At 36.4% G+C, this 25,904-nt stretch overlaps 1 protein-coding gene and 1 long non-coding RNA gene across 6 annotated transcripts; one reads left to right on the top strand and one right to left on the bottom strand.

The window, feature by feature from the left end:
• Positions 1–285: 285 nt before the first annotated feature.
• LOC131770739 (voltage-dependent L-type calcium channel subunit beta-2-like) lies at positions 286–24,268 on the bottom strand. Of its 5 annotated transcripts, XM_059086454.2 has the most exons (13): positions 24,073–24,268; positions 23,851–23,913; positions 9,305–9,418; positions 8,767–8,889; positions 8,321–8,388; positions 7,894–7,968; positions 7,414–7,511; positions 6,889–7,118; positions 6,703–6,761; positions 6,236–6,348; positions 5,446–5,597; positions 4,490–4,585; positions 286–4,020 (listed from the first exon to the last, which is right to left on the bottom strand). In XM_059086454.2, exons 1-13 carry the CDS (start codon positions 24,142–24,144, stop codon positions 3,823–3,825), a joined length of 1,461 nt encoding a protein of 486 aa, XP_058942437.1. In that variant the 5' UTR covers positions 24,145–24,268; the 3' UTR covers positions 286–3,822. The 5 variants fall into 5 exon arrangements, with proteins under 5 accessions (XP_058942437.1, XP_058942440.1, XP_058942439.1 ...); XM_059086457.2 differs by lacking the exons at positions 23,851–23,913; positions 24,073–24,268 and adding an exon at positions 20,982–21,106; XM_059086456.2 differs by lacking the exons at positions 23,851–23,913; positions 24,073–24,268 and adding an exon at positions 19,981–20,215.
• LOC136277684 (uncharacterized) lies at positions 11,088–12,591 on the top strand. The gene is made up of 3 exons (XR_010715966.1): positions 11,088–11,226; positions 11,355–11,424; positions 12,515–12,591. It is a non-coding gene; the product is annotated as an uncharacterized lncRNA (long non-coding RNA).
• Positions 24,269–25,904: the final 1,636 nt, after the last annotated feature.

Genomic DNA, 25,904 nt, shown 5'->3' with positions numbered 1-25,904 from the left:
TTGCGGGCACAAATCTCGGCATAACTTAGAATAGGAGAAAGTAAGACACATACGTGCGTCTGTTACTAGAGGATTTTGAAGACAGAACAAAGCTAGTAGAGAAGGCAGAGAGTAACGCAACTGCAACTAATCTCTGTCATCTCAATATTCAGAGGTGATTTACTTGGCCACGAGGGGACATCTAAGACAGCTAATTGTGCAGTAGGAGGACCGCACTTGCCTGTTTACCGCTCACTACTGTTAGAGTATTTCTATGGAGCCACAGGAAAAGGACACCAACAAAAGTAGTGTTGAAAATTTATTTACAAATCACTGATGAGCATTGCACTTTGCCATAGAGGACCAAATTGCTTCATAACGAGGCAGAGCATTAATATAAAATAATCAGTAAAATAATCTAGTGACCAATCCTAACTCTAACAAAAAAATCGGACACTCCAATGACCAGCTTTCCAAGGAAATGAGCTGCATTTAAATATTACAAACTGATAGGAGTTATCCATTCTAGGTAATCCTGGTTAATGATAGAAGTCAAAGCTGGCATTGAAGTACCGAGTTTCTAGATCTAAAACTAATTTTAACCCTTTAACTCCGAAAAGTGATTTTAAAACGTATCTCTCCATTCCAAAATTTCAATAAATTATGTAGCAATCAAATGGTGAGTCTGGGCGGTTGTATCAAGTAGTGTTTTGATCCAACGTCAAATTCTTTCAACTGATATACGACAAAATGTATAGCAGCCACTATTGAGAGGTAAAAATCAGATCATCAGAGTCAGAGGGTTCATATGAAGATACTACTATGAAGATACTATTATGAAGATACTACTATGAAGATAATACTACAGCGGACCTACAACACAAATCTTTAAGAGAACACCAAGAAATAAAATTCACAGTAAGTACTGTTATAAGCAGTACTGTCTCCACTGCTGGTAATAAAAACGCGATTAATGGTAGCTTAAACCAGTGATGAAGACTAGAACATCACAAGAACAAGGAAAAATGTAAATAAAAAAGCATGAAAAAGAGCGAAATCTCATATCAAAGATTCTTTCAATGGTCGAAGCAAACGAACCTTGAATTGGTATTGATACTCATGACACTACTACGTTATATGACAGGAAAATATTCACACCTCGTAATAAAAGCGGAGCTCGCAGCGCGCAGCGCGCAGCGAGGCCCTATACTTATCATATCCGCATTCGCTATCAATACCTTTCGGTTTGTTAATCTTTGCTTAAGTAATAACTAGGCCGCTTCAAATCTTTGAAATTGATGGTTACAAGAGATCTTACACTTTCAGGACAATCCCGAAAAAAGATACCGAAAATACATTACAAATACAACAGAAAAGCTTATTGGCAACTTATGGCTTACGTAAAAATTCTAATAACCTTGGAAAGAATAACGCAAATTGGACAGTTCTTTCCTCAAAGCTCCGTTTCGCCTCCGCGATAATCCGTGAGAGGAAAAACGTCTACATTGGCTAATTTCGCTAAGAATTCTCATTTAAATAATGCCTGTTTCTTACAACGAGAGGGAATACCGTAATCCCAATTCTGACCATCTTTATTTCCTTCTGTTTATCATAGTCTATAACAGAAAACCTGGAAACATAGATACTTTAGCGTTATCGAGATCAAAACTGGGAAAAGATTCACTTTAAAGGAAGTCAACTTTCAAAGTAGAACTTGCTCCCGTGATTATAAAAACTAACAGTGGCTGACAATAATTACTGACCTAAATATACAGAGGTGCAGTGATAGACAATTTCCAACCAGAGGAATACTTTCACGCATTCCTCGACATTCCAATTTAAAAAGCCCAGCTTTCATTGCGTTTTTCCACATATATACCTGTACAATAAGCCATGCTTTCCCACATTTGGCAATTCTTTTAAAAATAACTTTATCGTCAAGCATAATTTCTAACTAAAGCCGCTATACAATTAACACCCGCACGAAGCAATTTCTATTTAAAAAAAAAGAAACCCCTTAGGTTTGTAATTGGAAACTTAGAATTGCAAATAACACGATGATGACAAATCAGCCAGGCACCTTTTGTAATAACCGAAACAGTGTAGATGGTGAATACAGAAATAGCCAATCACAGAGCCCTACTTGGCACATGTGATCAAAGGGAACAAATAAGAAGACGTTCTTCGCGAAAACAAGACATCGTGATTGGTCTGTTTTGATCACATGCGCGAAGTAGGGCTCCCTGATTGGTTATCATACCCGACCCCTGACACTACTACCTAGAGCGATTGACTTAGCAGCAAAACCAGGCAGTGATAGAGAGGTATCAAATCTCAATTTGATAAAAAGAATGAAAGAATGAATTGCTTAAACTGAAAAAACGATTAGGCGGCCAATTTATAATTCTCCACGAAACGAGGCATACACAACACAGAAGAAAAGCTACGTACTTCGGACCAGTCTCTGCCTTAAGCTCTTTATCAATTTCTTACTTCTCACTAAATTTCCGCTAGTTATAAAAAATGCGATGATATTTTCGCATCGAAAAACGCTATGTTACAAAAAAACAAATAAGTGCAAATTTCATTTTTAAGTAGGTTGGGTATCACATTGCTTTCTTAAAACAATATAAAATAGCTTATACTGTACCGATAACATGGCTCTCAGCCAGATATGTTTCTTTTTTCACTAAATAATTGATATTTCTTCCCAACTACTGCTCAACTACATCGAGGAACGCTTTCCTAATAAAGGGAGGAGAAAAGTCGCAATTTCGACGCAAATATTGCAATATACTTTACAAAATGTTAGGCTTTCCTCTACCTGGGCCAGTGTATTTAAAAGGATTTCGTTGAGGTGTGAAATCTGTCAAAGCCTTAAAAGCTTCCAAAATTACCATCGTTGTTCTGACAAAGAGCCTCGAATCTTCAAGCACACATCACAACAAGTACTATTTCTTAGCCGACAGCAAAACGCACTCGCCACTACCGCTGTTAAAATCAACGATAAAGCAAAAGCCAGCGGAAGCGGGAATTTTACCTTCAAAGAGACGAATAAGATATAACAGTCTAACATCTCAACCTCATTCCCAAGGCCTCTCTCTTCTTCCCAGCCACTGGGGAGGAGGACAACGTGTGCCCTAGGAAGGGGGCCTCTCACGTCTTAACTAGCTTGACGATAAAGAAAAATTCTAGGGAGGGGCAGGTGATGGTGTTTTGTAGCAGAAGGCGTAGGACTGTAACCCTACTGATACAGGTTGAAAACGAAGCACAACAACTTGATGCATATCAACACGGCTAATTTCACCGGCCATTTCACCCCTTGAAGAGCTACAACTTACTTTGCTGCATCACTGGCGGCAATTTTCTACAGAAATTTGTCAAGACTATTTTCTATCTAAAGTATTCTACTACGGCTTTGTTCACTTACGATCAAGAAATGACTTAAATACTTGGCACTTGCATTGTTACGATGTATTTCGTTTCCAGGCTCGCTCCACCCATCCTTCTCAAAGCAAAGCAGAGGGAATATAACGAAATTTGCCTCATCACCTCAACGTAATTCAGTGTACATGTAAGTCTCACCAAGAGTCTCTTGACCCCATTATTGCGACTGAACCAGGTACAACTTATTCACTGTACACATGAACAATGTTTTCGCCATGAGTTTTTCCTTGGTCCGTACTGTGAAATGTCTCAATTTTCAATGGACTAACAGATTTTTTCCCCCAACGGCCATGAATAAACAGAGGCTCATTTGCACGACATGCAACATGGGTAGAAAATTCTGTCCAATCGTGCTTGGGCAAAATAGAGTTGCACCGAAAGGCAACATGGGAGATGTCACAGGTAGACACTCGGTCTTTCGTTAGAGTCCACAGGGTGATACTGTTGACTTGATGGGGACGCTTGGACATTCGGCAGCCTGCTGCCAGGTTGATTCGGCGGATGTGTCGCCCGCCAGTAACTCTCAAGGAACTCGCCCAGGTGATCGCAAGCATCGTCGAGTTGTGCTTCATCCAATACAAGGTCATAAGAATCCTTCAAGGAAAAAAAACACAATGCGCAAAAAAATGTTAGCTGATTATCCTTGAGGTGATTCAGAATGATTTAACTAATTTCAAACGCTCCTTATTTATTGGATTAAAACTTTTCCACCCTCTCGACTTTCCTGTTGAAGAGGGTATCCCAAAATTCTTATCCAACATTGTATTTCATTTTCCTGACTTCTAAGGTTACCATAGCAACAATACAGCCTCTTAAATAAACCCTTAATTGTAGCTTTATGCGCCTGTGACTGAAAACGAGTTCAGTAACCGCTACTTAATTTTAACCCTAAATTACTATAAGCAAACTGACATTCATCGTTCTGCGAAATTTTACACAAAAAATGGTAACATCCATACTAGCGCCCGTATTTCCTAAATTGCACAGACTGAAGTGGTACAGAAAAAGTCGCCGGGAAGTTTTGAACACCAGATAACAAGGGAAAAAACAAAGGTATACTTACATCGCCACACTGTGCTAATTTTTCGGCTGCCACTAATTGAACGTTGAGATTCCGAGACTGAGACTTGCCTCGTGTTTTTATGAGCCTTTGCAAGACCTGTTTGAAAATAAACAGTGTTATTATTGGCAATAACAAACAGTATTCATTCTTAATTTTAAGCACGACAAGTAAAGGAAACTTCCAAACTGGTAAGGGATTATTTTAAGCTATTCAATTTCAATAAATTCCAAGCGATTTTAGGCGGTACGGTAACAAGAGGTACTACAGGCGGTAAATATCAACCCTTAACCCCCTAACATCAGTAAAGGTATTCTTCAAACTGTTCCCCATACAATCCCTAAGTTGCTGACAAGGAGAATTTGTGTAACAATCAACAATTTCTTTAGCTGCTGATAATTTTCTTTGTTCTCATGACCTTACTGCATGATTCAGGGGTGATATTGTAAGGAGAAATTAGATGCTGGTCACTCTTAGCGTTTGAAAGGTTAACAATTACCGCCTGTAAAAAGAGAGCACCTGACTAACAACGGATTAAGGTTGGAAAATTTTTCGGAAATAGACAGTCGTCGTTATATCAGCAGGCAGAGGTATAACCAGCTGGCAAATGATTCAAAGACATTTTCGCATCATGTGGGAAAAAATACTTATTTCTAGTCAGGATCACTATTAGTAGTCTTAGTACACTACGCCCTATGATTGGTCAATCAAACTCGCGCCACGTTTTCCACCAATCAGATGCCAGACTCAAACCAACCGTGACTTGCTTACTCCATTTTCCCGCGCATTTCACCGTTCACGTGTTTACTTTGAATTCTTATGGGTTCCCTGTGATGTTAAGCTTGGCTCTGATTGGTTGTTGTGATTACGTCACGTTTGGTTTCCACTTAAGCTCTCACGCCCCTATTATAATTCAAAAATTAAATTCATTTTTAACAAGAGACTAAAACTGTTCTTACCTTGAGGGAGTTAATTTTGATGTAAACAAGAAGAGGAGCTAATGATGTCTTGAAGAGCTGAGTTGGATGGTTAATAGTTTCACAATCTAACACGACCAAGTTGAGCCCGCGAGCCAATTCGAATATCTTTTCAATCTCAACCTGAACTTCAGCTGAAAGAATAAACAACAACAACAAATAGAAAATTGAGTAAATTATGGTAATCTGAGCCCTTAAAAGCTTTACTTCGCACAAAGAAAGTCGAGACCATGTATCACACTGTACCACACCAACCAAGCCTATTCCAGCCTTCAACAAATTTACAGTAAAAACATCACCCCATGCCCTCCCCCTTCCACCTCCTATTCCTCTTCGCGGTCACATGTATCGTTATACAAAAAAATCAACTAGTTGATTAGTTATGTGAAATCCTGACGTTGCAAGCTCCGCAGGTCTATAGGGGAGGGGGCCCTGTCCCCCTGGAAACTCCCTCTGGATCCGCTTCCAAAGGGAGGGTTTACAAACCAATGAAATTAGGGACTTTATGAAAACAAGGACGGCGACGGCAACGAGAACGTAGCAAAAAAATAGATTTAATGACCTGAGCAACAGCGAAACACGTGTGTTTCACAACTTTCTCATTTCTTAGACGCCGTTCGAGGAAAATAAATTACATTTTTTCGGAAACGTTTTAACACACGTCGCCGTAGTGACGTCTCTAACTCCCTGTTGTTTAAGCAGTGGCGACTTGGGGAATGATTCAGTTTTCAAACGAAAGGCAGTTAGAAAGCAGAAAACGAGAACACCATACCAAGTCCTGAAGCTTTACTGTTTGGTCTCTCCATAAGCTTACTCTTGCTTGGGTTCGATAGAGTCGACCTTTTGGCCAAGGTTATATCAGCATTGACACGTGATATTGTTATTCTGAAAAATCAAGAGGAAAAGCGTATTAAGAGTTCTGCTTTGGTTTAAGTGCGAAGGATTTATAAGTTATGATTCAAGAACAATATGTACGTATCATAAAATCATTATCCTTATTATCACACTGACTAAAAAATCACATTTCAAGTTACTCATCAACGACTTAATTGAAGTATGAGAGAGCAATTTTAACGTGCCTTGCGTTTATTAATTAACCGAGAAAATTGGAAAAACCAGAGGAAAACTCTAGGAGAACAGGCAATGAAACAACAAAAGGTTTTACCGCCAATAAAATTGGTCTAAAATTTAAATCAAATTAACGAGATCAGAGCTATGTACTCGGCTGAAGAACTTTACCTTCCCGAGAATTTGTGCTTCATGTAATCATACAAAGCTTTCTGCATCATGTCTGTGACCTGCAATAAAACAAACACAAACCATAAGAGAGGTAAGAACAATAAAATCTCGGGTTACCTTCGGCACTCCATTGAAAATCGCTCTAAACAGTTCACAATTTTTGCTCGAACTGGGGATCACTCTTACCTCGTAACCTTTCAGTGAAGGCCCAAGTAACACAATGGGTCTCATTGAAGGAACAACGTCATAAGGAGAGAATTGTTCTTGCTGCTTTTTGAAGAATGGCTTTTTTGTTTTTCCACTCTGGGTTCCCTGGGAAGATACCGTTGTTCCCGACGCGGATCTTGGTAATGATTTTGGCGTCGGACTGGAAGGACTATGCTCATCGTCATATTCCATACCATTTTCATTATCAACTGTCACCAGAAGTAAAAAAAAATCAGATTGCACTTTGCCGTTCATCTGTTAAGTAAGAGATCACAGATGACGTCAATTTGACGTCATCTGTGATAGGAAAACAAGTGGCACACGCGACGCAACCGAGTATGTCGCTGATCTTCTCATCACATTTGTAAGTATTCTAAGATCTCTTCCTAAACAGACGCAAGGCAACATGGCGTGACGACGTCATCTAGGCGTCTGCCCTCCAATAGACTATTAGTAGGAACCAATCAAAATGTGTCACAAAAAGAAAAGACAGCAAAAACTTACTCTGCCCCGACGTGGATGATTGCCTTGACGGCGAAGTATTTGTTGGAGACTGGGCTTGATTCATCATTCCTTCAAACTGGAAAACGCTACCAGACCTACTACAGAGATGCAAAGAAGCAAACAAAAAAAAAACATCAGTTACAAAACAGACCCCTTTAAGCATATCATCAAGAGAACAAATTCTCTTGATACACTATTCTGTCTCAGGATCGACAGAGAAAAGGAATCCTAAAACACTTCCCACCCACTAAAACGGGTGTTAACTAACATCGGTATCCATATTCCCTAAACTGTTCTCTGTACATTTACTGAGGAGCTGACAAGGATAATTTGTCCAACAATCAAGAGTCCTTTGGTTGGTGATCATTTCCTTTATTCTCATGACACCGATGTATGATTCAGTGGTGATATTGTAAGGAGAAATTAGATGCTTATCACTCTTTGGGATTACAGGGTTAATTAAACAAACACTGTCCTTACCTCTGACCCGTTTTACTTCGACTTCCTCCAGAACCACTCAAACCCAACTGCTGGAGAGAATTTAACTTGCTTGGACTACAAAGGAAGTATGCAGTAAGATCATCAGCATATAAATCAAACTGAATAGGACTTCAAACCCGAAAAACTTTGCATGACCGTAAATCTCAACAGAAGTAAGACTACACAGAAATCCCACAACAGCTTGTGTACCGTAATCGATATTTAGCCATGTAACAAGGTAATTTGGTGTTATCAACTGAGTTGATCACGTAAATTGGCCACCTTTAAGAGTTCCAAAGCTAAGCTTTGAGTTTTCTATGCTTAAGAGCCATCTTGACCTTGGGCGCGGTCAATAACACGTTATTATACCACTCAATACAAGTTAACCATTTGTAAGGAAATATATTGGTGAGGTTGTTTTATTTACCTAGGAATGAAGCCAATATCACAGCCCTCTTTAACCACTCTCCCGATCCACCAGTCATTGTTAAATTTCTGCAAATACAACGACACACCAGCTTACATCTCTTATTTCAATTCACACAGTGTTCATATATCTACGTAGAATTCTTTCATCGAGTCTGTTTCAACAGGAGAATGTGTAAAGTAACAAAACTTAAAGTTACGGTTAGATAGGGTTTAAATAAAAAACACAGCTCTGCTAAGAAATTGGCGCAGTAGTTTGAGAATTCTTGGAAGCTTCGCGAATCAGGGGTCGAGTACCGAGGCTCGAGTTTCGATTTTAATAACTGAGAATTGAATTATGAGCCGCCTGAGGAATTTTATAAGGAAACCATTTCATTCTGGAAAATAGAACAATGACACTGTATCGTAAATGCTACAAGCACTACTTGATCTCCTAGAAACCCCTACCTCCTTAACATGAAGAAAGTCTTTTGCTTCAAATGAGACTGCCGCTCCGTGTACTGGCGAATCATCGTCAGCACTTCCATCATAGGGAATGTTAGTTCGCACAGCAAATGCAACTTGTTTGGACTGAAAAGAAAACAATGTATTTTTAAATAATTTTCAAACTCTAAAGTGTGGACCTATCGTAAATAAAGAAAACAAAATTACGCCAAGTTAATGGCCAATTCTCCTTGGCAAGTGCAGGCTCAGAAGTATGTGAGCTGTGGTGGAATCTAAACGCAAATGTTTGAAAGTAGTTTTAAAATCAGTTGCCTATAAGCCCTTGGTTGTCTGGGGCAGTTGTTTTTTTGGCTCATGGTGGGGTTTAGGATTTGCTTGCCATGGGGGTGGTATTTCATCTTGAAGAAGGAGTGGGTGGCGGTAGCTGGGCAAAGTGGAAGCTCCTTCCAAACCCCCAGCACCCTGCTTCCATTGAGGCAAGGCTGCTATTCAACGCAATATTCCTAGTTTTGCAACACTGAAAATTGTAACTGCTTCTTACTCGGGCTGCCTCTAGGGCTTCCAAAGCCCTCCTCTGTAGGTCCCGCCGTGAAATCTCCCTCTCCTCCTCTATGCTGCTGGTATCAGATGTTCGATACTCTCTATTATCAACATCCTGAAAAATAGATAAAGGGGGTTAGTTTCTAAAGAAACTGTGGTACTGAGTTAGGGGAAAAAACATATACACATGCTCCTCTCAGCTCCAAGCCCTACAGTGTGACATGAATATTCTGCTAAATGCTTTCGAAGGCATAGGTTCCATGACTGAGAGAATTGTCCCTGAACTCTCTATTGCCAAAATGGAGATCTCCATGTAACTTCTCCATACAATTTTCATACCTGTCCAGCACACAGGTCATGAGAATATTCAAACTCATCATGTGAAAGTTATCTTGATCTAATGCCAAACTCTCATAACTGATTTACACAAGAATGTGTTGCAGCTAAAGGGGAGAATCAACAATTGAATCTTGGGAGTTTAAGGGTTGATAAATATTTCAAATGATGAACTTGAAAAGATTGAAATCAATAAATTCTTTAATTTCTCCTTACCATATCTATACAATATCAACCAGATAAGTGTTAAGAAGAAAGAAATATATCAATTTAGGGATAATCAGTTGATCTAAAACTAAATTCTCTGAACTAAGATTACAAGAATTGTATGGTTGACAGTAAGGAGAATTGCACATTTTATCTGGGAATTAAAGGGTTAACTGAGCATAACAGGGCTCCTTTAAGTGCACCAATCAAAAAACAAAGAAATGAGAGCTTGAACATGAAGACTAGCCAACATTGTATTTATTACAAACAGTCATTTCCCTATCACTGCAAAGTAAGATTGATACCCAATTAAATAGATTTTAAAGAATTCTTGTTTAACTCTGAATTTTGTTACCTTTTAAAAGCAATAAAATGTTAGTCAAACACATAATCAAAGATTCCAAGCTCAGGTCAGAATCACTAATAGGTTATCGGAGGAGCAAGTTTGAATATTATGCAGTCTTTATACAAATTTCAAAGAAAGAATAACATTTCTTTCAAACCATGACCAACATATAACAATACTAGTTATAATAATTATAGCAGGTTTTCCATGACTAAACCATAATTAATGAGAAAAAAATCTCGACATGTTTTATTCTCAACCATACAATCAAAAAAAATAATGTTGCTGCCATATTTTGAGACGAATCAGACAATGATACACAAATTTTACTTGAATATAATCTGCTTAGCTTTATAAATACAATATTTAAATTTTCATATCAGATACATACAATAATTTCACTGCTTCCACATGCATGATGCTTCAAATCAAATTTTTTAAAAAAGGAAAAAAATTCAAATATTTCTTCATGTCTTTCTTGGTTTACACAACATCTGAACCCAGGATTAGTATTCACAGTTTTCAAAGCTTGAAACAACTCCCAAAAAATATCAATATTCATTAGATGTTTGAATGTTACCCAAATGAAATTCAACAGACCACATTCTTTCACTATGAACCTCATGCAATACCAGTGAAAAACATACCCTGTTTTACACATCAGAAAAAAAGCATATATTCACATTTGTATGGATGTGATCATGATAGTTTAAAATCAAAAGCAGTTATGATCATAAAGTCCTTTTAAATTCACTCATTTGTGACAAAATACTCTTTTAAATACGTCTGCCAGAGAATAAAATAAAAACCAATTGGGCTTGAAATTCATAACTCCCTGACATGACATGAATTTTTTTAGCAAACTCTTTCATTGTGTCACTCACCCAGTCGTGAAGTAACATGCTGGCTTCAGAAGAAAGATTTGAAGCACAACCAAGACAATAAAGATTGTATGAACCTTCTCCTTTACAAGAGACACCAACCGTGGTGATGCTGTCGTCTTTCAAGCCAAACATTCATCATCAAGTCCACAGGTCCGTTTTGTGAGTTGTCAACTGCTGCTTGAGTGCAGTTTTATGCAAATATGATCACAATTCACAATATGCGTAGTAAATTTGACCAATGATTCTAATTTAAATGAAATTTGTTTAAAAAATTTCAGTGATGAAGAGGTGATTCAATCACACGAACAGTATTTTGTTCTTCTCACAGCTCAGAAAAACAACAGAACAGTAAGTATTTCACAATTTTAGCCCAAGAATCTAGACCTATGTCAAATCATTTTGGCAAATCACAAGACACAGTAGGAAAAACAAAAACATATGCCTTAATTAACAGATGTGAGTCATATCATTCATGTAATATTCACCAAAATTTTCCAGGCCTGTAAAAAGATTCTGTTAAGGCAATTTTCGCAAAGAAACATATCATGGTTTTGAAGAAGTGTTTATATCTGCTTATTAGTTTGTTATTTAACAAGAGTCCAGTAAAAAAATCCCCGTTAAAAGTCTTTTAATCGCCCCAGCATATCTGAGGTATAAATAATTGATCAGCTTCCAGCTTTCTGAATTGTAATTTAAGGCTTGTCTGGAAATAATATAAAACTGTTCAATGTTTCATGTGCATGGGAAAGTATACAAAATTATAACAGAGCCATAGCCTTTCACCCAGAAACTATCAGCATTTCTGGTTTTTACTGCAACCATAATGATGGACTATGAGAAATTAAAACTGTACCCTGTACATGGATGCAACTTCAAGTATATTTTACATGTAAACACTTTGTTCTGATAAACAAAATGACTTCATTTACAAATATTCTACATCTTCTGAGTAAAGACTCTCAAGCAATATCTTATTATGAAAACCATCACTTAAAGACTTAGCAAACTTTGTGAAACACTACGCAAGAAACATGACCAGTTTTTTTTATTTGTGTTAAATTTTTTATATAATCAACACAGACTCTCATACCAGCATACACAACCAGGCTTTAAAAAACCAAATAATGTAATGAATATTTTACCTGACTGGCTTTCAGAGTCTCTTAAAAATTTTTTTGCAACATAACTTCAAAGTCCTCTACTAGGAATTGTAACAATGTCAAATCTTACACTTTAGTCCATTAATAAACAAAAAACGTAATCTGTAAAACACTAGTGGGCCATTTATCATTGACAAACACTTTCAGAGATCAAGAGAAAAGCCCGATAACATTGAGTCTTTGGTTTTGGCCCAAGCAACCAATTACAGCCATTTAACTACATAACACATTCTTCCTGACATCAGAATCCTTAGTAAATGTTTTGTCTCTTTTCAAAGGAGGTCATTTGACAGCCCACGGCATCAATAAGCCACCGGAGATCATAGAATTATCCAGCTTCATCGGCACAATAACAACTTCCCCCTAAATCTTCACACCTTGGTCTATATGTTTTCACTATTCAAACATGGACAAAATTCTCTTGTCACTTGACAGTACTCTACTTCTAAAACAGTTCTGGATGAAATGCACTCAGTTCAAAAGCAATTTTTATTAGAATAAAATATCCTTTTTGACGACTTTTTTTTCACATGCTGTATCCTTATCATTCTGCTGCATTGTTATTAAGTATGAGAAATAAAAAACACATTCATGCATGTATGCATATTGCTTTGACAAAACACCACACTCTCAGGACTGGACAAAGAGAAAATGAATAATTATCAATTGGGAAAACATTAACCTAAGCTCATACATGTAAGTTTTAAGGTCAAGTTTTGTTACATTCAGTCACAAATTGGAGGGGAATATTGGGGGGTTCTGAACACTGTAAAAATATTCAGCAAATTCTGGAAAATCACAAAAGGAAAATTGTCAAATACAGCAATACTTTAATAACAAGAAAAAATTCATGCCGAATCCACTACAGTAACTTTCTAAGTTACAATTTGAGCAAATAGCATGGAAATAACAATTATTAAGCATTTGTTATGGAACATTACCTAGGGCAATTTTCAGTTTCGGCCTGTTTCTGAAACAATCACAAACCGGAGGAGGCCCAGAATGGTGGAGCAATAGGAGTACAATCATCAACCCCATCCCACAATTCTGAAAATACCACGAGAAAAATGTCCAATTCAGCAATACTGCAAATCTAGATGTCCCCCTTAAATTGCCCTCAAGGCAACAAGCACTCACAAATGCAAGTTTTTCGCATAAAGGCTACAAATATGAATTGAACAGCCTGTGAAAACATTAAGTTATCAGGATAATGTTTACAAGCAAGGCAAATCTTGATAACTGCATGGAGTCTGTGCTTTGATTTTCCATTAACAGCACCCAAGTACATGCCAAGTACATGCAAATTATGCTTATCCCTGGTTTTTAGAGGATGGCTAAAGCTATCTACTGGATAAATCTCTATCCAGCAAATAACAAAATTCAGTATGTTTTGTTAGCACTTATCAGCTGTTGTTATCTACACTGTGAAAACCTAGGCCCTAGTCCCAAGCACCATAAAAGAATGACTAACAAAATAAGATCATTTGAGTGAAGGATGTGTGTTATTTGCCTTCTGAGTTCACCTACATAAAATATAAAAACAATGTATGCCTAAACCCCTCAACAGCACAAGTGTAAAGATATGTCTTTGTAAGTTTTGCATCTGCATAATGTTCACCTTTCATTTGCATCATCATACACTGCACAAAAGTATCACATATCAACATTCCTATCCTAACAGTATGAAGAAAGTTTTCACCATGGACCTTGTTCAACAACCTACAGCCTACTACTAGCCTTCCGTAGTTCAATGGTGAGCACCTACAGCACTAATCAGAAGGTAGGTTAAACCTTATTGAGAGCACTTGGTGTTCTTTTTCTTTAAGTTTGCCTTTGTCTTCCACTGAATAAAATATTCTCTCAATGTTCTCCTCTGCTTCTAAATACAGTTTAAGAAGTTTTCAAATCAAATGTATTCAGTAATGTTTTAAGTGGATACTTGCAATCTTCGGTTACAATGCATTTGGCTGTGGGAAAACAGTAAGTGAAACCTAATTATTTATACAAAGATGGGAACCTTGTACAAAGAACAATTTAGAAATGAGAACCCTGTACAAGATATTCATGTATGGGAACCCTGCACATAAAAGAAAGAGGGAACCCTGTACATAATAAAACCTTGAAAGAGATTGGCACCTGTTCAAGGGGGTGACAAGGGGAAAGTTCCACACTTTTCGTTTTCTCCATCAACAGGAACTCAGATAAGCTTCACCAAGATATGCCTCATGGCTAATAAGCTAAGTTTAGCCTTTACAATGACAGTTACAATGTTGACCTAGAGTTTTTCACCCAAGCCAAGCTGTTCAAATTGAGTATTTCTTGCCAGCACCAGAGGCATGAAAACTAGCAGGTACTAACAGGTACTGAAGAATTCCAATTTTCTTTGGAGGAGATACTACTCCAGCACTGAAAACTTACAGACGACAGTTTTTAGTGATGCAAGCACAATCATTTGATATGGAAACATATCCTCTTGAGGAAAATGTTTGAATAAACTCTTAACCACAAGTATTGGTGCTACTATTATAGAGAGCACAGGAATTAAAATAAAATCTTGTTTTAATAAAGAAATTGTTTGCCATGTTCTGTCTTCACCATCTTGTTAAGCCAAAGCACAATAGTCTCACTGTCTGAAGGTTGCCAAAGATTTGGTAGGACATTTTGTTTACAGATCTCTCTTTAAGAAAGCTCAGTTCTAATCTAAACCAGTGGACTGTTTGCTTGGCAACAAGCTTGAATTAGCTGAGAGGCGTGGCGTATTGCTAAGTAGGTTACATGTAGCTTTGGATGGTTATCAAGCTATATACGGTGCACAGGTATGACTGTCTGAAATAGGTGCAGGCCTCACAGTAACAGTAAGAAAAAAAAAATCAACGGTCACAAGTACATGTCAGAAATTAAACCTTGATACAGAGTTAGTGAAATCAAGAACAGAACATTAGCCCTTGTAAAAAAACTGCTTGGACCTAACAAAAATACAATGGAAAGCATTTATCACCAAACTAATTTCAGGGTCTCCAAGAACCACAGCTGCAGTAACTGACTTATGGACTCACTGCACAGGAAACTACATCAGAATTCACAGAATCTAGGCCATGAAAACTGAATTTTTGTATTTATGTTCTACATATGCATTACAAGCTTAAAACTGTTTAAATAAAATTTACTGATGTATTAATCGAATCCAAAATCTTAGGTACTGAGGTGATTATTTCATTTTCACACCCTGAGGATAAAACCATTGTTAAACTAATTAAAACAGTTAATAATATAGAGTGAAACAGAAAGTTTGCAAATCTAAATTGTAGTAACATATTTTCAGACTGCAAAAGTTATAAATTTGGCTTCTTATGTAACATTTCACAAATTTATGCACAGTCCTGTAGAATACCTTGCATGTAATGCTTAGGGTAATCTGCATATCTATGGACACTGACTTCACTAACAGTACAGTACGTTCCTAGAATCTTCCATCTGTTATGAAATATTTCCTCACAAGGAATGTTTCAAATGCAAAATAACATCATCAAAATCTTGAGGATATGCTTTTAGCAATGGTTTCTTATTGGAATATTCTGCTTATAGGCACAGATAATATAAAACACACAAACAGGTATCTGAACACCCTTATAATAACAAACAATTACACGACTGTTAGAATATGCTAATTTGCCTTCCTTTGGTTGTAATTGTTCAAAACATTGAAGGGAAAAAAAAACCATCAGAGCTAAGTTGTTTAACATTAACATATTCTCTGATAAATTATTTTTCACAATTCCATCACAACTTTACTATAAAATTCCACAGAAAAACAATGATCGGGCCATTATTAAGAGTAGACTGGCTAGGAATTAGTGTCAGTTGAAACACACAAAATTCTTGAGAATTAGCTTCAATAAAAGGATGCAATGATTGCCGCTCGAGTCTTAAATACATGCGTCAAACAAACTGAACACAAAGAACTTACCATGATTAGTCGAGAACAAAGAATGAAAATGCAGCAAAAGAACAAGGCTTATGTCAGAGAATGTCACTTCTTCCCCTTGAGTGCAAGTAAAATGTTTTCTCAAATCAATTTTGCAAAGGTAATGTTGAAACTCCTTCAAAGCAGAATTTTTCCACACTGAAAAATACACACTCCACCGGCTGTGTGCTAAAAAAAATTCTCTCAGCAGCTTAGTGGCCCTTTATGGTGAAATATCTCAGATGGAAAAGTGAATTTAAAGCAGTAAAAACAGTCTGCTGTTTAGCAACATTCTGCATATCAATTCATGTGACCAGTTACAGCTGCATTTATACGCACATAGTTTACAAATTTTGTTTGTATTAACATATCTTTCGGCTCGCTTGATTGGCTGTGCTGCTATCAGAGTCATTTCTGCTCAGCAAGTTCTAATTTACCGTCATTTCACTCTCAACTCATAACTTCACAGGCAGTAATACTCAACTACGTCACCCAGAAAAGAACATACTTTCATAACAGAGAAAAATCATGAAAGCAAGAGCAAAGAAAAGGAAAGCTTCAATTATCTAATATGAGGTTTAAACAGCCATGAGCCACCAGAAAAGTGTTATTAAAAATTCATGCTGACAACCATGTCTTGCTTTCAAGTAGCAGTTAAGAAGGAATGCTTACATGATGTGACCATTAATGACAGCAGAACTCAGCTTCAATTTTTCAAAGACAGGCTGATAATTTAAAAGCTTTAAAACAGTGTACAGATATGCACTAGTGATAGTCACACTAACATGACATTATACTGATATTAGAGAACTAATTATGCAAGAATTGAATATTTAACAGACCACCTGCTATACAACACACATCAAACATTCATGGCAACATTAACTGAGTTTTTTATTTCTCCAATATGTGGACCAGACATTCTATTTTCCTTCACACACAAACACACACACAGCCTCAGAGCACAAAAGCAAAATTCACCATTTATTTTCAACAAAAAAACACACCCTTGAAATGACATTGCACAGGAATTAAAACCGTTTTTGTAATTATTATTTAAACTTAGAATGGCTTCTGTTTACCATGTTGTCATGATGAAAAATCAATATTGTATTCAACACAAAAAATATCAACTTCCCCTCGGAAAAAATTGTTCAAAAAAAGCAATTCAAAAACAGCCATTGCACTAAGAAAAATGCTTCTTGAATGCACACAGAAGAGTAAATATTTTACCTAGATTCAAATCCTAAGTCTGAAAATTCAACTCAGTAACACATATAGAAATTTCTGTACTAGTAATTCAACACTGTAATACATGTAAAAATGTGTGTAATTCAACTCTGTAATACATGCAGAATTTTGTGTCAACATTCACTCATGGTAATTTTGAACACAATTAATAAAATCTCCATTTTGTATTTTTGCTTTCTGTAACCACAACAAAACTGGACTACAACACAATATTTTCTTTCACTGACCAATTAGAAACATTGCTAAACAAACCAGCAGAACTATAACGTAATTGACAAACTGGCAGTGGTTGCTGCAATGTAGCTGTGATCTTTATATTCTGTTGTATATGCACTACATGTACATGTATATCGCATAAAACCAAAATAAATTCACCCACTCTGTAAAATTTAGGTCACGAGAATATAAACTATGTATTACACAGAAGCATCACATTCAAAGACTCAGACAATTTTTCCATCCCTGGCTTTTAAGCTCTGATCTCTCTAACCCATAAAAAAATATGAAATAGTCTTAGTTCTAAAGTGAAATAAATTTTGATAACCAAACAAGATGAAAAGAATCGCAGACAACTCTTCAACATGTTTGACTTCAAAACGAGGAATAGATTCTGTATTTAAAGTTCCTTTTTCATCGCACTTTCTAATTCTATCGACTCTGCTTTTAATTCAAAGGACACGCCCTAAGGCATAAGCAGCATTTGTATGGATAATATAACTGATGTGCGTGACATAAAAATGGGGCTTAGGAAAATGTAAATGCAAATTAAGTTGCCATGAAAACAAAAATAAACAGTGACTGCATAAATACGTATTACGAGAAACAATGAGCAAAATTTTAAAAAATAAGAAAAGCAACCAAAAAAAAACAAATGTAAAAGTTAAACTTCACTCCAAAAATTAACATTGATACGCTTATTCGCAAAATTTCCCATCGTGATCTGTGACACCCCAACAGCAGTGTGTACTTTTATATTCTCCAAACTGTTATCAACACATTTCTTAAGGGGCTGACAAGGAGAGTTTGTTTAACAATCTAGAACTTCTCTAGTTGGGTGATCATTTCATTTATTCTTGTGACCTTTGAGTATGATTCAAGGATGATATTGTGATATTGTAAGGAGAAAGTAGATGCTAGTCATCGGCAAAAATTTTAAATTGTTATCATTTAATTTCAATGCTTCACGGATGATCTTGCTATGTGCTTTAACCCTGTAATGCTGAAGATCTGATCAGTGCTGCAATTCTCCTTTGTGGAGACATATACAGTACTCTACATTTCCTTTAACTTTGATGAGGGAATTTGGCAACAGATCAAGATAACACCCTCAAGCTGATGAGACCAATGTATCAAATCTGTTAAAAAAAAATTACAAGTTGATCACTTCCAGGTGTTAAACTTGTTCATATGAAGATAAATGGTGCAGGTGCTATAATCACACCACAGTTGTTTTCTCCAAGATATGATTAATTTTACAAAAATTTCTGCATCTTTCTGATCAAAATAAAGTTGTTGTTTAGGTGTCCAGCTCTAGCCCACAAGAAAAATTGAATGCACATAACACACCATCAAGTTTCTAATTAACTAAGTAACTGCATAATTTGGACATGTATTCCAAATTTCCAGAATGTGGATGAATTGATGCATGCTATTCTAGAAGATTCTTTGCAAATTAAGGAAAAAATAGCAGTCTTTAGTCAAAATATTGTGACTGATATTTTTGCTCGCCTTTCAAAAGGAAAAAAATACTAACAATATATAAGGTTGTAGTGCATAATGGTTCAGAGCCCAAAGAAACTATTATTACTTTGCCACACATCCAAATTTAGGCAAGAGAACAGACAGACTCCAAAAGAATCACAAAACTACAATGCTTTCTTGAGCATGTACATTTTGAGGCAGATTTATACACAGCCCCTCTCCAAGATTCCCTTTAAGAATGAATAATTTTGTTTCTCTTCTAATGGCAGATTCATATTCCTCTTGCTCTCTCTGATTTCTCTGGTAGATACAATGCAACAAAGTACGCTACATGTACAATACATTTTTATTAGACTTCACACGACATAATGTGCACTTGATTTCAGCAATGGTCACCAAATTAGATTTCCACTACAACAGAGCACACTACAGAACAGAAGGAAAGAAGCTCTCTATTTCTCAAATTCTGAAGACCAAACAAATTTTCAAATATTTTAGTGCTTAAGAAATTCATTGTCAATGTTGCAAGATGACAATATATTTCAGCTGACAAGGTATTGTCTATTTTTGATACAGTTGTGTCCATTTACTGCATAAGCATAACATAATGCAATTTCAGTGTTAAAACTTGCAAGCACTGCTACCAGATAAGAAAAAGCTTAGTGTACTTAAATGTCACTGAACAATTACTAATAGATGTGTACTGTAGTAGTATTGGAGAAGAGGCAAGTGATTGAATTACAACTCTGGATTCATTCTTTTCAGGATAATAGACAGAAGTTCTTAAATATGAGTTGAAAGAAACCAAAGTATAAAGAACTCACTTACAATTTTTGGTACTGACAACATGTTCCTAGACATCACTTTAGATGTAGGAATAAAAAACAGACCTCTGCAGTAAAAGTTTACCAGTGGTTATGCTCCCTCTCACACTGAAAATGGCCACACATGTCCACAGCAATTTCTTTCATAAACAAGTAATGAACCACAGTACATGCCAAATACTTTTTAAAGAGATGTTCTACAAACTAGAACTTTCTAAATGGGAGGGAAGTTGAGACATGACACTCCAGAAGCTTCTTCATCAGCGAGAGAGAACAGTATCCCACAATGTGAACAATGATTACTTTAGATTCAATTGTTTTTCACTTATCAGCCTTGACTACAAAGATAAAGATGGAGTTTAACAAAGAGATGTGTCATAAAATTCCTGAGATATGAAGCTGAAAAACAACAAAAGTGAACTCTAGAGTAGAACATTTTTACCATCTTAAGACAGTAAACCAGGTTAGTCAAACAGATGCACACTACACAGAGTACTTTAAACAGCCTTTGGAGGTAAAATAAGAAACAGATTTTGCAGATTAGGAGTAGTGTTCCACATTCATGACAATGTTTTCCTGAGTAAGGGACTTTTACATCCAAGTAGAGAATTACAACATCCTGTATAACTAATAATGCAGACATTAATGGCACTAACACATACTGTAAATCATTTTAAGGCCAAAATTGCTTCATAAATCTCAAAATTCAGGCCAAAATGGTGCATACTTCAAACATTACATCAAACAGACATACTGCACAAAACAAACTTCACCAGACATGTCTTTTCAGCAGTCATGGATAAAAGTCCAAATTGGTAACCATGTCCAGATGTAACATTCTATCATTACAATCAGTATATTTGAAATGCTTCTCTAAAAATGAGAAATGTTCACAAAATCCTGCTAATAGGTCAAAATATTACAACATAACTGATAACTAAAAGTTCCATCCAACCATGACTTTGAGAGTCAAACTATGTAACAGAATCTATATAAAAATTTCACCTTCTTCTTCTTGGAGAAACGAAACATTTTGAGACCAGGATTTGCCTAATTTTCTCTGAGGACGTGCTCCAAACTTCCTAACAGAACACCAGACAAATACCTTGAAGCATCCTTCAGAAATAAACTGCTCATTAGTCTAATTATCAGGTCATTGATCAAACATGCTCATGTCCCAAGTATCAGTTTACAACAACATCAAAACATTCCCACATTTTCTACGTGTATTTGCCATTCAATTCAGGACAGTTTGGATCCATGTACATGCTTTCACATGTGTTTTCCTGACTCACAACACGACTAATTTATTCCTAAAGCCTCTATTATTTCAGGTTTATCCTATAACAAACTAATCTAACATATAAAAAGACTGAGACAGCCATTTCTATTTCTGTACATGTCCATGTATGTCTGTTCACTTACTGGTTCACCACAGATACAAATGTTGCCAACAAGCTTTAACTTGAGTCAAAATTAAGTTTCACAGCACCCTTGTCTTAAAAGATTTGAGCAAACTTCACCTGTGTAAAATGCACTTTTAAAGAACAAGAAATTACAGAAAATCTCCTCTGGCTTTATATGAAATTCTGGTGCTCCTTTGAGAAGAAGGAATTATTTTGCTCTAGCAGATCAAAAATGTCATAATATAATGTTCAAAATGTGAGTACAAAATCACTTTTTTTCCATGTAGAGACAACTTCAGCTTATAAGCCAAAAAGCTCATTCTCAGTTCCACTACAGTAGCTTAGAGTATTGTAACCCAACCCATCTTCCCCCTGGACAGGATGCCATTACATCCCAAGGCTACACCCTACCAATTTGACAGTTTTTCCCATCATTTTGCTGATACCTTTTCAGACATATAACAGAGATGCTGTGACAGGTAACCCTTTGACTTCTGAGAGTGACTAGCATCTAATTTCTCCTGACAATAACACCCATGAATCACACAATAAGGTCACAATAATGATTACTAATCAAAGCAGCTCTTAGAAAAAGATGTTTTCTGTCTTGTCACGAGCATGGGACAAGGAAAAAATTCTGAGACTCCATGACAAATCAATGTCCATAGCACCATGTTTAGTAAATAGAGTAAGAGAGAGATAGTAAGTTTTGAGCTCTGTAAAAAAATAAAGATGTTTTTTCATCTTGAAGAAGTTCTTGGTTTTAAAGAAGCTCTTGACTGTTAAACAAATTCTCCTTATCAGGACCTTAGGAAATGTACAGAGAACAGTATGGAGAATATGTATACTAATGTTAGAGTGTAAATTATTGAAGGATCTTAGCCATGAACCACAGATCCAGGGGCGTAACTTGAAATAAAATCCTATAATATTTTGGAAATTATATTTATCAATTTCTTCCATAACAACAAACCGTGCATCATTCAAGTCTCCCTCATCAAGAAAAGTTCTGGGACTTAACCAGTAAAAATAAAATGAGAAAATTAAGGTGGTTCTGCACCTTTTCCAAAATAAGTTTTTTTTTTTCAAATTCTATCTACTGTGACTGTAGGAGCCTTCCTTGACAAGAATACAATTGCATTTTCACATTTTCCAAAATTTAAATGTGTTTGATTGATCTCCAATATCTATCATGAACCAATACTCTGATCACTTCATGTCAAACTATCCCTCTTCAAAAGCCCACTAAAATTTGAATACTCTGAAAGTAACTTAGTACTCGCTAGCAACAACTGAATTTCAAATCTTGAAAACACAACTATTCTCACTTCTTATTCCAGATAAAAAAATTGTTAAATTGTTAAAAAGAAATCACATGGCTAAGCAATTATCATTTGATCACATGCAACACTACCTGAAATCCTGGTAACCCAAAAATTGCTGATATCACTACTTGCATAAAATCAGAATCATTCATTTCAAAAAGATAGCCTCTTTTGTGTTGCTACAATTTAACATTTAGCATTCACTCGATTTTTAAAGAAAACTCTGTTAGCTCATCAACTTGTGAGGATACATACATGTACGTGTAGCTTATGGGGAAAAAAAACCCTTTCTTTAAACAGGCTATCGTTGTATACGTATGTGTAGATGACAATTACTTTCGAAGGAACACGTCGAATGAAAGTTGAAGTAACACGATACCTTCGTCATTCGACAGATCTTCAAAAAATGTCAACATAAACATGTCGTGGAGACAGATACCTTCCCGTACATAACAGATCTGAGTTGCAAATACTCTTTAACAGCTCTTGTATCAGAGATGTTCAGAAAGTCTTTATAATTATTATGAGATCATATGTTCGAAGAATGAATTATCGTTACAATTGAGCAAAATGACCGAAAGCCAGTCAGCTAAGAAGCAATAAAGTTACGTTTGTAGGATTACGAAGGACTAACGGCCATCAACTAACAGCGATTAAGGTTTTATTATTACCTAAATATATAGCTTAGAATCATTTCTCCCAAAACGCCAGAGAAACGAAAGTCGAGCTATTTTATCAAATAGAATATGGGCACTGAAATGTCTACCGAGCTCAACACGCAAAGTTATTTTGGGTAAACACGAGCGATCGTGTAAAGAACTCTCGATGGTAGAAGGCACTTCTACAACCAGAAAACTGTAAAAGGTTTCAATTTTTGTATACAACAGCTTGCTGGGAGAATAATTATGCAAGAACGTAAAAAAATCTCACTGTTGTGAAGCCTGACGGTTTGTTCTTTTTACGTATTGATATGCAAGTATGCCGAGGTAAGCGATCAAAATGAAACAAAGGTCTAGCCATTTCTATGACCAAATTCACCAAAACATTCAGTATATTTAAAGCGCCACAACCCAGACAAATCATAACATTTTCTATAGGCCCAATTTTGAGTTATTGTCGAGGTAATAAAATATATACATGTACCTTCGGGTAGCCGTCCAATTTGGTCATATGAATTCTCCTCGGATATGACGGACGATTCCAGACCTAGAAGTAACAAAAAACGCCGGTTTTAAAAAGACAATGGAAGAAAAAATAATCCCAAACGACCAAACAGACGAGAAGACAGCTCGTTTCGAATGTAGCTACGGTGAATGATAAAAAACGTTCAGGGAACGAGTTCGTTTGATCATACGTTCTCTTTACCTGATCATGAATATCGCTTGCAGTGGACACCGAGATCGTCGAACCTGTGTCGTCATTTGCCTCCTGAGCCATGACTTGATCTTATAAGAAGAATCATGCCATGGAAAGAAATATCTGCACGATTCGTGGACAACAAAATAAACTTTTCAGGCAATGTATGAATATAAGATCTTCACCAATACCACATAGACATCAGCAGATGGCTGCCCCAATGTGTGACGTCACCGCAACGTCTCACTTGATTGGTCTCCGGGAACAGCCTCGCTTGAGAGTAGAAATTTTGAGGAATTCTACGGAGGAAAGCGGTGGAACACTTTACAATACCTAACGTAGAATTTCTACAATCCAATTTCATCATTTTCAGTTTAAAAATAGTAACACTAAACGTGACCCGGAAGGAAAAATACTGTTACTAAATTTACAGGTAATTCGCTTCCCGTCACTAAAATATTCGGGCGCCCACGGTTTTCAGATGGTTGAATTTTCCGTGGGAAGGTAAGGAGCTAGCGAATATTCACTCGATTGAAAGCAAAGTGCACATTTTCGAGAAGTTGCGCAATTTCTGAAGCAACCAGGAAGCTTTTATTGCTTCTGCATTTTTTTCTCTCAGATATTGGCCTAGATCGTGTCATTCATTCTTATTTTTCATTTTAATTTAAGGAATTCCCGACATGAATTTTGTACGGCGTCAAACTTTAAATGTATACTCGTCTCGACTCAGTATGGGGCTACAGAAATTGTCATGAAACACAAACATAACAAAATGAAAACCACGATGTACAGATATCGCGGAAAAACTTCTAGAGCCGAAAACACGGCAATAATACAATCTCGAAAGTTCTTTTAACAAATTGACCACGCTAGAAATTAACAGTTTAAAGTCACGTAAAATAAAAATCGTGCTGCGACTTTCCCTGTTTCCTCGCTTATGTAAATTTAGCATTTAATTAAAAAAGCATTTTAAACAGTTTAATTAATCACTTTACACCCTTTGGCTTGCTATTATTACGAGGAATTCAAGATCAGACTTTTTACAAACAGTTGTAACAGAATTTAACGCGATCTAGAGAGACTAAACACATAGAATTTGCACTTGGTTAAACACACTATCTAAAACAAGCCATTTTCCAATTCAGTGTAACACCACAATTTCTGAACAGGATACGCATTTAAAGTGAGTATTAATGACTCATTCTGCGGTTTGAAATGAAACAAAATTTAATCATAGAGGTTCCTTTAGAAAATATGTCATAATATAAAAGTGCCATGTTTTTGTCTGTGTGTGTTTTTCTTTTTGGCTGCGAGGAGCGCAGATGACTTCAAGCATGCGGTCGACCGTTGGATCTTTCAGGAATTTCATTAGCGAATAAGTACGTAAGAAATTCCCCTCTGACGTAATGATTTAATTATACCACGGCAACAGGTCTGAGGACTGTTACGGGGGTTGCTATAAATAGAGCGCTCTTGGTCGCTCAAGAAGAACCTTGACGTCAGACCACGCAATTCACTGTTAACCTGGTTTATTTGGGTAAAAATTTGTAGTCGAATGTTTTACCTGAGCGACCATCGATTGGAGAGATACCAGTATGTAAATAATGAGGGTTTTTTCATAATTAATTAGCATACGATGTGTCCCACAATGATCATTACATATTCAGATAGTGGTTTGGGAGGCATGGAAAAGGTTTCAAAACTGCGATGCTAGCATTTTCATTTTTTTCATCCTGCAAGTTTAGGTTATCTTCCACTCTGACGAAAAATGAAACTGGAAAAAGCGGAGGTTATAATTAGACTCTCCATGTAAAAATACATGTACGGGCCTACGTGCGTGG

Source organism: Pocillopora verrucosa, chromosome 13 (genome assembly GCF_036669915.1).
Source record: "Pocillopora verrucosa isolate sample1 chromosome 13, ASM3666991v2, whole genome shotgun sequence".
NCBI classification, from domain to species: domain Eukaryota; kingdom Metazoa; phylum Cnidaria; class Anthozoa; order Scleractinia; family Pocilloporidae; genus Pocillopora; species Pocillopora verrucosa.
The sequence above is the reverse complement of the archived record's forward strand: the minus strand, read 5'-3'. Positions and strand labels throughout refer to the sequence as shown.